The sequence below is a fragment of the Doryrhamphus excisus genome, chromosome 1 (assembly GCF_030265055.1).
Source record: "Doryrhamphus excisus isolate RoL2022-K1 chromosome 1, RoL_Dexc_1.0, whole genome shotgun sequence".
Lineage (NCBI taxonomy): Eukaryota > Metazoa > Chordata > Actinopteri > Syngnathiformes > Syngnathidae > Doryrhamphus > Doryrhamphus excisus.
In genome coordinates this window covers 24,577,571-24,590,745 of record NC_080466.1, presented here as the reverse complement: position 1 = coordinate 24,590,745, position 13,175 = coordinate 24,577,571, and the positions used below count along the sequence as shown (strand labels likewise).

The following is a 13,175-nucleotide window of genomic DNA, read 5'->3' as shown; positions in this document are numbered from 1 at the left end:
TGTCAAAAGCACCACAAAGGAAGATCGTCTGACAAAAAGAATTCCAAACTAGAACATTGACTACAACAGCAAACAGAGGAACACTAAATAAGGGACCAGGTAATGTTTCTAAAAATTGTTTGTTTTTCCCACATTTACAACACTGTAAAAAGAGGATGTCACACCAAGAATGACCCGCTCATGTTAACTTTGGACCATATAATTAGTAGACAAGAACAATATTATCACAGGAGAGTTGAAGGGCAAAACAAACAAGGATATACACACGGAAGATTGTGCTCTGGGTGGTGGCATGGCCCAATATAGATAAAAGAGACCAGGACTATTCTTTGTAGAAATCAGCTATTCCATGCACAAAAAAGGAGTGATAAATTCATAGGAGTGATAAAGTTAGAAAACAAAAGAGCACAAGCTGACTCATCTGACTTACCACAATGTCATTGGTCATACTGTGGGGGTTGTGTCAATCATGCTTTTAGTACAAACCACTGCAGTGTTAATGAGGCAGCCAACCAACGAGTGAATCCGAGCTCAAGCAATATTTGTACAAACATCAGATAACGCAATGTGTATATGTGAGATCACAAGATGTCTTGCTTCAGTTTGCAAATGTTTATCATGAATTCTAAATGAGTCAAAGAGAAAAACAAAGTACAACACCACCAGTTGAACCATATTCAAAAGCAACAAATAGGGCTACGCAAAACTTTCCTTTTTTTTTTTTCTTGAAATAGAGCTGCAGAAACGCTGCAATTTGGCGATGGATAACATGATAGATAACACTTCCTCCTCACTGGCCAGAGCGATTTGGCTCCACTGCCCTGGTTCTACCCGCTAACATCTGATGCCGCCAGCAGGGCTCCCTGTCTATCATTCATCAGCTCACGGAGAAGCGATTTATTACGTGCATAAATGTACTGTGGAGTGAGCAAGTATGCCATATTTTTTATACCTTGATGGATTTTTTGTCTTTCTATTTAAAAAAAGTCCCCTGTCAACTGTCCTCCCATAAAGAACAGCAGACCAACCATTTAAGTTTCTTTAAAGCAGGGCAAGACAATGATGAGTCTAATAATATGTGTCTGTGTGTGTGTATAAAGTCACCCCAGAGAATGATAATCTCAATTCTAAGCAATAAAATCATAATTGATTTTTTTTTTTTTTTTTTTTGCAGAATCGTGTAGCCCTAATTCATTCAAATGTGTGAGCCAAAAAAATAGTCCTGCGGGTATGCCATTATGCTACATTTATATTAGTTTTTAAATGACTGCCCAATTAAACAGGCTTTCCAGACCAACTATGGCAACTCCTAGGACTGTACATTAGGCAAGAAAAATGAAATGTTGACCTTAAGCTTGGATTAACCAATCTTTTGTTTACTGTAGATAAAAAAAAAACTGCTTTCAACTGTTTGTGTTGTGTCGACGCAGTACAAAAAGGGACAGCGGAAGTAAACAAGTTATTTTTAATTTGTGTTTGGTGCAGTTTCCCTGTGTTTATGTTACATAATGTCTTTTTAAATCCTTCCTTTATGGCTTAATAATTACAATACACATAATGTGAAGTGCTGCATGGTGGACGAGTGGTTAGCATGTTGGCCACCCAGTCAGGAGATTGGGAAGATCTGGGTTCGAGTTTGCATGTTTTCCTGGAGGAAAATGTTCATTCCAAAAACATGCTCGGTTAATTGGTGACTCCAAATTGTCCATAGGTATGAATGTGAGTGTGAATGGTTGTTTGTCTATATGTGCCCTGTGATTGGCTGGCCACCAGTCCAGGGTGTCCAAATACAGCGACCTGCGACCCTTACGAGGATAAGCGGCATAGAAAATAGATGGTTGGATAATGTGAAGTGAAAAAGGGGATGACAGAGTATATCATTTAAGACACACACAGGGACTTGAATGAGCAAAAACAAAACAGAAAAGGATTTTGGGAGATGTAGTTGACTGGCTTGGAGAAGCATGCAGCTCACTCGGGGAAAGGGCAGACAGAACCCACCTTCTACACTCCCCGGGCGGGCCTCTGTTATTATCTCCATTAGAGAATTTAGCCCAAATACTGCACACAAAACCCAGAATTAGTGCCGCCAAGAAGTGCACAGAGAGAGGGATACCGGCCCTAACAGAACCAGTCTAAACAACCCATAAAATAACATACTGTACATACATGACATGCATACCACATCAAACACGGGGGAAAAAAAAAAAGCACGACTGTACACACGTAATGATACAAATCATGTTGTATCAACCCCAGTGTTCCGCCTACCATGATAGAAGATGAAAGACATGTCAATATTGTATATATTTCTTTCAATTGAATTTGTGAAATGTAACTGTTGACGAGTGATTGCAATACAGACTATGCTGCATGCGTGCATGTCTACGGCGTAACACTGCCAGGCTGGATGACCAATCCGTATTTGTTACTAAAATCCCGTCTTTTGTGTTCTAGGTTCTCAAAGTGAGGTACATGTATACCCAGGGTTACACCAAATTATAATAGGAGGTACATGAATAAGAATTTAAAACAATTAGCGCCTAATACTCATAATTACAAGTGTGCATGAATGCTTCACGGCAGAAGGCGAACGGAGCAGAAAGGAGCCACAGCATGAGGTTGTTCTTGTCTGTGTGCATCATATGAATAAATAAGATAGTTTGGTAATTATTTTGTGCACTAAGAGTGTTTAATCTCTAAGATTTAATTTGTATTGGTTTTCCATTCCCACAGGGGCACGAGGTAGCAGTGAACACCTGTCACTGTGAGTGGGAATTTCCCTGAAAATCAGGCTTTATGGTTGGTCGTATGTATTTTTGTACTTCGGATACTGCTTTATCATGATTGTTACATTTTCCCCTTCAATTTGGTATTAAAGTTGCCAAATGAAACCACAACCATCTTGAGGGGACAAAAAAAGTGAAGCTCAAATTCAACCCATGCAAATGGAAGGATGCCAACATCAGACTGGAATGAAATAATGTATGCAGGGTGATTATCTTTTTATCAGTGCTCATGTGAAACATTAGCAAAATGTGACCATAAAAATACACATTTCTGACCCAGAATTACTTTAATTCACTTTGTTCAGTAGTTCAAGTTAATTAGGACAAAAAGTGTGTCGGAGTAGGGAGTACATGGCGTCAGTTGAAATGTCTGACAGGGTACATTACGCAACTGTAAAAGGTTTGGGAAACACACAGTGTTGATGGGGTCGTTCACATTACCCAAAGAAATGTGATTTTCCGTGTGAGCACAAAGCATCCAGAAAGTTCTAAACTAAAATTTCAAGATTTTGTGCAATGAACCAAATGATTAATATTATGGCGAAGAACTTGCTGCAATGTCTGTCCCGGGGAGCGTGTCAGTGTACATTAAAGCCACCATGCTGGTGGGACATTGATGTGAGTCCGCTTCACGGACACTGTTTGAAATCATTTTCTGATGACGAGAAGAACATTTGCCTACAATTCTTGGGAAGCACGGCAAAGTACATGTATTGGTTAAGTTTGGTTGGATATACAGTGGGGCAAAAAAGTATTTAGTCAGCCACCAATTGTGCAAGTTCTCCCACTTAAAAAGATGAGAGAGGCCTGTAATTTTCATCATAGGTACGCTTCAACTATGAGAGACAAAATGAGAAAAAAAAATCCAGATAATCATATTGTTTGATTTTTAAAGAATTTATTTGCAAATCATGGTGGAAAATAAGTATTTGGTCAAAAACAAAAGTTCATCTCAATACTTTGTGATATACCCTTTGTTGGCAATGACAGAGATCAAACGTTTTCTGTAACTCTTCACAAGATTTTCACACACTGTTGTAGGTATTTTGGCCCATTCCTCCATGCAGATCGCCTCTAGAGCAGTGATGTTTAGGGGCTGTCGCTGGGCAACACGGATTTTCAACTCCCTCCAAAGATTTTCTATGGGGTTGAGATCTGGAGACTGGCTAGGCCACTCCAGGACCTTGAAATGCTTCTTATGAAGCCACTCCTTCGTTGCCCGGGCGGTGTGTTTGGGATCGTTGTCATGCTGAAAGACCCAGCCACGTTTCATCTTCAGTGCCCTTGCTGATGGAAGAAGGTTTTCATTCAGAATCTCACGATACATGGCCCCATTCATTCTCCCATTTACACGGATCAGTTGTCCTGGTCCCTTTGCAGAAAAACAGCCCCAGAGCATGATGTTTCCACCCCCATGCTTCACAGTAGGTGTGGTGTTGTTTGGATGCAACTCAGCATTCTTTCTCCTCCAAACACGACGAGTTGAGTTGATACCAAAAAGTTCTATTTTGGTTTCATCTGACCATATTACATTCTCCCAATCCTCTTCTGGATCATCCAAATGCTCTCTAGCAAACTTCAGACGGGCTTGGACATGTACTGGCTTCAGCAGGGGGACACGTCTGGCACTGCAGGATTTGAGTCCCTGGCGGCGGAGTGTGTTACTTATGGTAGCCTTCGTTAATATGGTCCCAGCTCTCTGCAGGTCTTTCACTAGGTCCCCCCGTGTGGTTCTGGGATTTTTGCTCACCGTTCTTGTTATCATTTTGACCCCACGGGGTGAGATCTTGCGTGGAGCCCCAGATCGAGGGAGATTATCGGTGGTCTTGTAGGTCTTCCATTTTCTCACAATTGCTCCCACAGTTGATTTCTTCACACCAAGCTGCTTAACTATTGCAGATTCAGTCTTCCCAGCCTGGTGCAGGTCTACAATTTTGTTTCTGATGTCCTTTGACAGCTCTTTGGTCTTGGCCATAGTGGAGTTTGGAGTGTGACTGTCTGAGGTTGTGGACAGGTGTCTTTTATACTGATAACCAGTTCAAACAGGTGCCATCAATACAGGTAACGAGTGGAGGACAGAGGAGCTTCTTAAAGAAGAACTTACAGGTCTGTGAGAGCCACAAATCTTGCTTGTTTGTAGGTGACCAAATACTTATTTTCCACCATGATTTGCAAATAAATTCTTTAAAAATCAAACAATGTGATTATCTGGATTTTTTTTTCTCATTTTGTCTCTCATAGTTGAAGCGTACCTATGATGAAAATTACAGGCCTCTCTCATCTTTTTAAGTGGGAGAACTTGCACAATTGGTGGCTGACTAAATACTTTTTTGCCCCACTGTATGTGACCTCACCGTTGAGACACATATTTACATATGAAGGAGTCGCACTTGAAAAAATGTGAATTGTACCGCTCACATTGACATGAAAAAGAAATCACATAGGGGTCACATAATAATCAAACCAAAAAACCCAAATTGACCTGCAGTGTGAACGTAGCCTACACCACCCACCACACTTGGAAGATGACTCTGCTAGTCAAGGTACAAATATAAAAAGTTGTGCTACCTTGGAGGTCATCTTCATCAATAAAACTCCTATCAGTCACACAAAAAGGTATGGCCAAGGAAGAGACAGGAAGGTGTGGATATACAGCACACCACAGTGTCTTCTATCTTAGTCCTATGCGGAAATAATAGGCAAACTAAGATAGGTACAGGCCACATCAAATCACAGAAAGAAAGCCTACTCAGGAGCTAATACAGACTAACACTGCAAACATGACATACCCGGGCTGTCAGGCGCATCTGGATAACAAAGATAACACACATCGTATTCAAAGGAATCAAACAACATTTCTATGGCAGCTATTCCCTCGGATTGGAGCGATTGAGTGTCATGCTACACCCGTTTTATTTCTCTCAATTGAAAATCTATCGTATTGATGTTCTTTTAATCATCCTCTTAGGGAAAATTTTTTTTTAATTTGGTAAGGTTGGCCAATATCCTACGTTTGACCGGTCAAGCCTCCCATTTCCCCAGGAAACTGTAACTGTACTGTATACAGTAGCTACTTGTATTTCCACTTTCATCCCAAAACAAGAGAAAATCAGTGGTGATGATATATACAGTAAAATATAATGATGAGTACAAATATAAACACTGTGCATTAACAGTATTGGCCTTGCAAAACCACAACAAAATTGAATGCAAAGACTTGTTTTGACAGGATGCATCCATTTACAGACTTGAGAGAAAAACTATGTTTGAAATCCTCAATGCTCTCCTTTGAAATAGTGCCATGTTTGTTCAAGCAATCGGAGGGAAGAAAAAAAAGTCAGGCTAGAAAAACAGAATATCTACAGACCTGCTTGGTCCGTCTCCTCCTCAATATCAAAACTTAAATAGTCTTTTATGAAAAAAAAAATCAAGGAATAAAAAGCAGAACAGAAAAAAAAAACAGAATGATAGTCAGTGAAATGACAATCAAAAACTACACTAGAATACTCAACTTTACTTGGTAACTTGGTAAGGTGCATTCATCTAAAGCAATGACAGGCTATAAATACGGTGGTGGATCAGAAGATAATATACTAAACTAATATATTGTCAATAGGAAACACGTGTATTAATGATGGCAGATGATAACTGGCAGTGCTATCATACCTTTGAGGCTGGGGAAAGGTGTTGACTTTTCTCTCGCAGCTTTGTTGGGTAGAGCAAGATGGGACAGACTAAAGCTGGTGCCATGATTTTTGTAAAGATTACCTGTATGGAATATATGAAGATATTATCAAAGTGTGGTTGCAATTCAAAGAGGTATCGCTTGAGCTAAACAAAGAAAACCTCATATAAAATATACACAAATATGCCTCTAATATACACATTTCTAGAATGAAATCCCATACACAGGATACATTCTTTTTGTAACTTGTAAATGAAAAAAATACAAATAAAAATGATCTTACTAGCAAAGGACATGAGTCCTCCAAATCCATCATTGCTGCTGTTGGAAATGGTTGAGTTTGGTGAGCTGTTATGGGAATCCCCTTCTCCATCAGACTCCCCAGGGAGCCTCAGACTACTGGGACGTGAAGGACGCTGAGCCCTTAAATAAAATCATAAAATGCTATTAGTTGTGCCTCAAAGAAGCACAGAAATGCGCATCCAATATGTGAAACATGTTCCAAAATGTCCAACAAATCATAAGATTACACCACCAATGATTCAAGACCACCATGAATGAAGAACTAGTGTGACATGCTGGGTGTTGCCATTGCATGGTTGGTCATAGAGCCCATTTGAATGAAGAGAAAGAATTCATTCAAGTGATGAACAAGTTTAACACACTTGTTGCCATTGAGGTTCTGGTTGAATCGAGGGGTGTATGACTCCACTTGTTCTTCTGCATCAGGATCATCTTCAGAGGGGAAGCCATACTGAGGCTCAAAATAGGGGTTGTCATACTCTCTTTTTCTTATTGCCGGATCCGCCAAGCAAGCGTCAGCTGTCGATCTGAGAAGTGGCTGGCCGCCAACTGCTGGGACAGGCTGCGGTGGGGCGGAAACGGCTGATGCCTCGCTATCAGGCGCTTCCCCGTGGTCCTGGAAAGAAAAAAAGAATACAAAGATGTATCATGTTTCTATGTGATTGTACTTCTTTCACACCAGTCACCACATTTGAGTTCCTAACAGGCAGCTAGGTATTTGTAATGGATGATTAAAAATTCTGATTGGACGTATTACATAAATATAAAATGATCTTTAAAAACAATTCACATTATTTTTTAATTAAACAGCGATATGTAGCAATGGCATTGATGACACACATGGTTGACTCCCTGGATGATTGTGCTAGGGCTGGAGCTTGCAGTTGTGCTGGAGCTTGAGCGATGGGGTTGTCCATCTGATTGCTCTGCAGGACCTTCCCCGCTAGATGAACTCCCCGGGCCGTGTCCTTCTCTGAAGTCCTGGAAATCTTGAAACTCCACCTCACTTGCATCTCCCAGAGCAGCATGTGTATGTGGTTCAAGGCCTAAGTCATCAAGTTTAGACAATACAAGCAAGAGCAAATGGTTGTTTGTTAATATAAAATCAATGAAGAATACAGGACATCAGCAGATCAAGTGCAAGATTCTTTGTGAAATGTAGTGGAAAATAATAGGAACATACTTGGTGTGTTACCCTGAATATCTCCTTGAATCATCTCACTTACAAGGTCTCCAAGTGAGGAATAGGATGAGCTTGAGTCATCATATGCCTCGCTGTCACTACCACTGAGACAAAAATGCGTTATTACTTATGAAACAAACAGCTCAACCATCTCAATCAATACCCAAAATGTGCTTGTTCTTCCTTACCTGTCTGTAGGGTCAGAGTCATTGCTCTCATCCTCAAATGGACTTGCCATGGCCTCAACCAGCTGGGAGCTCCCATCAAACACTCTGTAAACGACTGGCTGAAGCTGGTGAGCATACCACTTGGGTTTGTCACCAATTAAAGATGGGTCAAACACATCTGAAACCACAGTGTGCAAGTTGTCCTTAGTACTCGTTTACGTATTAGCAAGCAATGCATTTGGAATGAACATCTTACTGTTATGTATCCTCTGAAACGCAAGGTTCGTCGGATTAAGAGCCCACTCTCCATAGAACTCCACAGCTTGTGTGTGGGAAAGCTTATCTGCAAAAGCGGAGCGCCTCGGTCGAGATGCAAGAAAAGATGATGACTGAAAAGCCACCACAGGGCGTGGAAAGAGGCGCAAAGTCCTGGTGTGCATTTGAAAACCATGGAGAACATTTTGGGAATTGAAGAACCGGACCATCGCCACCCTGTCAAACAAAAGAAATGGCATGAGCTCGATTGTCCCAAACTCCCAAAAATTTTGTCCCAAAATAAATTCAATTTTTCACCCCCAAACTATAGAAAAGACTTGCCTTGTGGCTACATCCACAGAATCAACATCATTGCCATAAATGAGGGGGTTGAACTCTGTGGATGATGGCGAAGCTTTATCACGTCCAGGAGGAAGCAGAGGCATTTCCTGCCCTTCCTGGAACTTCTCCAGGTTTAAAATGGGCTGGGTGTTCAAACTCATGCTCGCCAAAGCCTGGAACGGGTGACAGAGATGTAAACTGAGTGAGCAAGCGGGAATAAAAAAAAAAACACCAACAACACTTCAATAACGCACTTCCTAGACAGGCATCAACAAATTGTAGTATTTGTCTGAATCCCCGTTTTAAAGGGTGACTGTCCTCATTTTCAAGGCATCACCTTAAAAATATGGCTGTCTCATAAAAGAAAACAACAAATGTTAGATAAACTGGTTGATTTTGTGAGTTACAAAAACAACAAATGATATGTGAATTATCTAATCATTTAGTCTCCTGACTGAATTCCAATGTATTAATTGAATTATTGACTGAAGCTTGGCCTTGTAGTACATGTTGATGCCTGTCGGGGGTGTGTCATTGCTGAGGAGAGGCAGGAGGAGGAAAATGGGGAGGGCAAAGTTACTGTCTTGCTTTGAGGGAACTGCTGCAGACTTCCCAGTGTTTAGCTAAGCATAATGGAACATTTAGTTGCTGGGACTGGTGGAATGTCTTTGTTAAAAGGATTAGCTTAACCGTATTTGCTGCTGGTTACCAGGGCTCACTGATGCAAAAGGCAATGCACACATATTGAGTCATGCTCAAGCCAGACCTAAGAAGTGTGTAATTAAGTGGTGCATAAAATATTCCGAAGCACTCATATGCATTTCATTAAATTCTTGAGCATGACAAGTGGTAGTGGTAGTCACAAGCAAAGTAATATGAAAGAGGATGTCCGTGCAGGGGCATGACATTTCCACAGGAGCGTAAATGAGTAACCTTATTTTCACAGGAGAAGATCTGCTTTTGGGTGATCACAGTCAATCTAAGCAGACACTAAGAAGGGAATACAAAAATATGCAGGGAAATTTACATGAAGGGCCAAGGTGGCAAGTGTCACTGGAATGGAACGACAGAATGACAAAATCATGGCCCGTTCTATTTGTTTTGCCATATGTCCACAGTAAACGACAAGTGTGACAAGCATGAATTGAATATATACACATACATACATATACTGTGTGCATATATATATATATATATATATATATATATATATATATTGTTTGACACTCAAAGGGTTGTGAGAGGAAGAGGTCCAAAAGACTAATAATGTTTTATGATGAAAAAGAAAATAAGGAAAACAGACAAAGCACTACTATTGTACACTGCAAAAAACCCAGGCACTAATATTAATACAGTTGTGGTCAAAGATGTAAGTTGTGCAATTGTTCTCCCTTAAATTAAAAACAAAAATATTGCGATTATGTATATGCCCACAGTGAGGTTATGGAAACTTATGACCACAACTGTAACTATGTATAGTGTTCAAGCATGCCAACTAATTCAACTGGACCAACATTTACAGTGGGGCAAAAATGGTACAGCAGCAGATCTTTCCAAAAAACTAGGCAAGCACTAGCATACTTTCAACTGCTACTGCAATAGCACAATCTAAAAAATATGAAAGGCTGATATAAAAGCAACACAAAGTTTCTATGTTAAGTAAAAAACTGCAGTCTACAGTGCAAGTATGTTTTCTTTCACATCAATAGCTACTTATGCTTTATGTCTGAATCTTCTAAAAAAATAATTGAAAACATTTAACATAACATAGTCCACACAGCTAAGAGACCAGAGTTTGATTCCACCCTCTGCCATCTCTGTGTGGAGTTTGCATGTTCTCCCCGTGCATGCGTGGGTTTTCTCCGGGTACTCCGGTTTCCTCCCACATTCCAAAAACATGCTAGGTTAATTGGCCACTCCAAATTGTCCATAGGTATGAATGTGAGTGTGAATGGTTGTTTGTCTATATGTGCCATGGGATTGGCTGGCCACCAGTCCAGGGTGTACCCCGCCTCTCGCCGGAAGACAGCTGGGATAGGCTCCAGCACCCCCGCCACCATCGAGAGGAAAAGTGGTAGAAAATGAATGAATGAACATAACATAACCATAATCAGTACTAGTTTCTCCTGTTATGCGTATATGCATTTTTTTTTTTTTTTTGCAGCTTGCCAAAAATGAATTTGGACCGTCACAAATACATTTGGTGTTACCCGTTTTTCCTTGCTCAAAAACACACTGTAATGGGACTGTCTGTGAATGTAGTTTGTCATTATAAGCCCGTACCGGAGGTGGCATTGTAACGCTGCTTCTGAACACACCTCAAACACACCTGGTCTCCCAGAGAATAAGACGATGGAGCAGGAGGAATCAGTGTTGTCAACTTAGCTATATTTAGTGAGTATTTAGACTGGACAATTCTAGAATGTGTTTCAAAATGAATCCAGACCTGCCAACATAGAATACATTTTATGAGTACCCCCACTCCACCAACATACATACAAACAATATAAGGGGGCAGGGAACAGATGCATATAGTTTTTATGTTGGAAAAATGTGATGGTACCTTTTCCTAAATTTTTGTTTTTTGCACATTTCTACAATGTGCAATGGGCCAAGAAAAAATGAGCCATGAGCTGCAAGTGGCCCTCATACTTTGGACAACCCTGCTTTTGTAGAAACAGAGCTTTTTAGTTTGAAACAGGGAGAACATGCAAAAACCACACAGAGATGCCCAAAGGAGACTGAAACGCTGATCTCTTGTCAGTGAGGCAGGTATGCTCTGCAATACTCCTGCATGCTGCACAGAGAATTACTTCTGCAGGCACATTTCACGACCAACATTGAGTCTGTGTATTGTCAGAAACTGAGTAACATAACTTCTTCAGGAGGGAAAACATTTGGACTCCCTTTGAAAAGTGAAACTCAGGAACAATGTCTGAGAAATGAAAGTGAAAGCTATACTCAACCAGAAGCCAACCCACTGCAAGGCAAGGCCTCTTTAGTACTACACAGTGGTAACAGCAGCTCAACACAGTTTTTGGAGGGTTTTGAGGGTATCAATTATTTGGACTTTTTTTTTGAGAACCTGTCAAGTTGGTTGCTGGCAGTCACAAAGTTCCAAGGAGTACTTCACATCACTGAAGTGGAAACAGAAGCTGCTCGCATAGCACGCAACAACCGCACTGAGAGTCATGAGGAGAACATATACTGGGGGTACAAGTTTGAGCAGTACATAGTATGCTCAAGTAAGATGGGCTATTTGATCGCTTTGTACTCTGGTTCTGTTCTGTAACATTTAACATAATATTTGTCCCTCGAGACAAAATTGATGGTTCGCCGGATTCAAGTCGTGTCATCAACTCTAACGAGGCCTTCTTCACCATGGTCCAAACCAGCCTCGAAGATCACAGACTCCTGTTCTCTGCACAGGTGGACTGCTGGGATAAAGCAAATGTCCTCCGGCCTGCTAAATTGAGCCGATATAATAATAATAAATTAACTAACAAGTCCATAAGAAAAACACATTATCGTAATGGCGTTCATGGCCTGAATGGCGCAACCAAACAAGTGACTTTTCCACACAATGTTGCGGCTGGAAATGGTGAAAGGTGTGTCCAGCCGAGTTGTTTTATCCACCAGCCACACCAGAAACCGCTGGGATTTCATTGTTGGCGCACAGCGGCAGCGACGACGGATACAGCGACCGTGAAACGCGGCGTTAAGACTGATACGCGTCACAGCGTTGTTTTTAATTGCTGTTTAGCCACATAATCCTGTCATTTGAAAAACTACAAGATATATAAGACAAAAATTAAGTAATAAAATGCTCCTATATTCTGTTTGCATTACAAATACTAGCCAGTAAAACAATAATTGGAGAAAACTAAGTAAGTGTCACAAGAGAAATGTCAAGTTGTTTGAGAATGTTTGTTTTTTAACTCACTCTAAATATGAAGATGTCCCCCTTGAGCTACTTTCCTATAGTTGTTTAACTGAAGGATGGGTATGGACATTTGTGTGCTTATAATGCAGAAGCAGTAATGCACAATGTGTGTTTCCAGACCCACACTCTGACGATACATGTTAGAGGGATCCAAAATTGCTTCCAGACTACACAGCTTTACAAAATGGCTTTGCTTAGATAGCAGTGTCCTGATTTGATTTTACCTTCAAGAGCTACAGCGTGCAAACAGAACAGAAAAACAGAGCAGAAAACATTGTTTTTTGTTAGTGCACAACAAAAATTAATTTCCATTACTTTCACATGAGATAAAAGTTGAAAGACAGGTTGATAATTTTATTCTACAGAAGTCAACAGAACGAGCAATGATTGGCTACCTAAAGATTACCTGGGTTCCAGAATTCTTAAGAAATGTATTGCACTTAGTATTTAGTGCAAAGTGCATGGGGGTTGTTTAGACAACCACAAAAAAAGAAAAAAAAATGCTGTA

General features: G+C 40.5%; 1 protein-coding gene across 30 annotated transcripts in view; it reads right to left on the bottom strand.

Moving 5' to 3' along the window:
- The window catches only part of madd (MAP-kinase activating death domain), a 50,027-nt gene that overhangs the window by 22,804 nt on the left and 14,048 nt on the right, over positions 1–13,175 (bottom strand). For 15 of the 30 annotated variants that reach the window (XM_058068356.1, XM_058068524.1, XM_058069437.1 and 12 more), the window contains exons 8-15: positions 8,725–8,897; positions 8,384–8,619; positions 8,149–8,305; positions 7,961–8,064; positions 7,618–7,823; positions 7,140–7,393; positions 6,758–6,897; positions 6,456–6,557 (exon numbers count right to left, since the gene is read on the bottom strand). In XM_058068356.1, coding sequence (XP_057924339.1) covers positions 6,456–6,557; positions 6,758–6,897; positions 7,140–7,393; positions 7,618–7,823; positions 7,961–8,064; positions 8,149–8,305; positions 8,384–8,619; positions 8,725–8,897 — 1,372 coding nt within the window. Of the gene's footprint in view, positions 1–5,578; positions 5,597–6,156; positions 6,199–6,455; positions 6,558–6,757; positions 6,898–7,139; positions 7,394–7,617; positions 7,824–7,960; positions 8,065–8,148; positions 8,306–8,383; positions 8,620–8,724; positions 8,898–13,175 lie in introns of all 30 variants that reach the window. The other 15 variants (XM_058068190.1, XM_058067947.1, XM_058067609.1 and 12 more) reach the window with 4 other exon arrangements.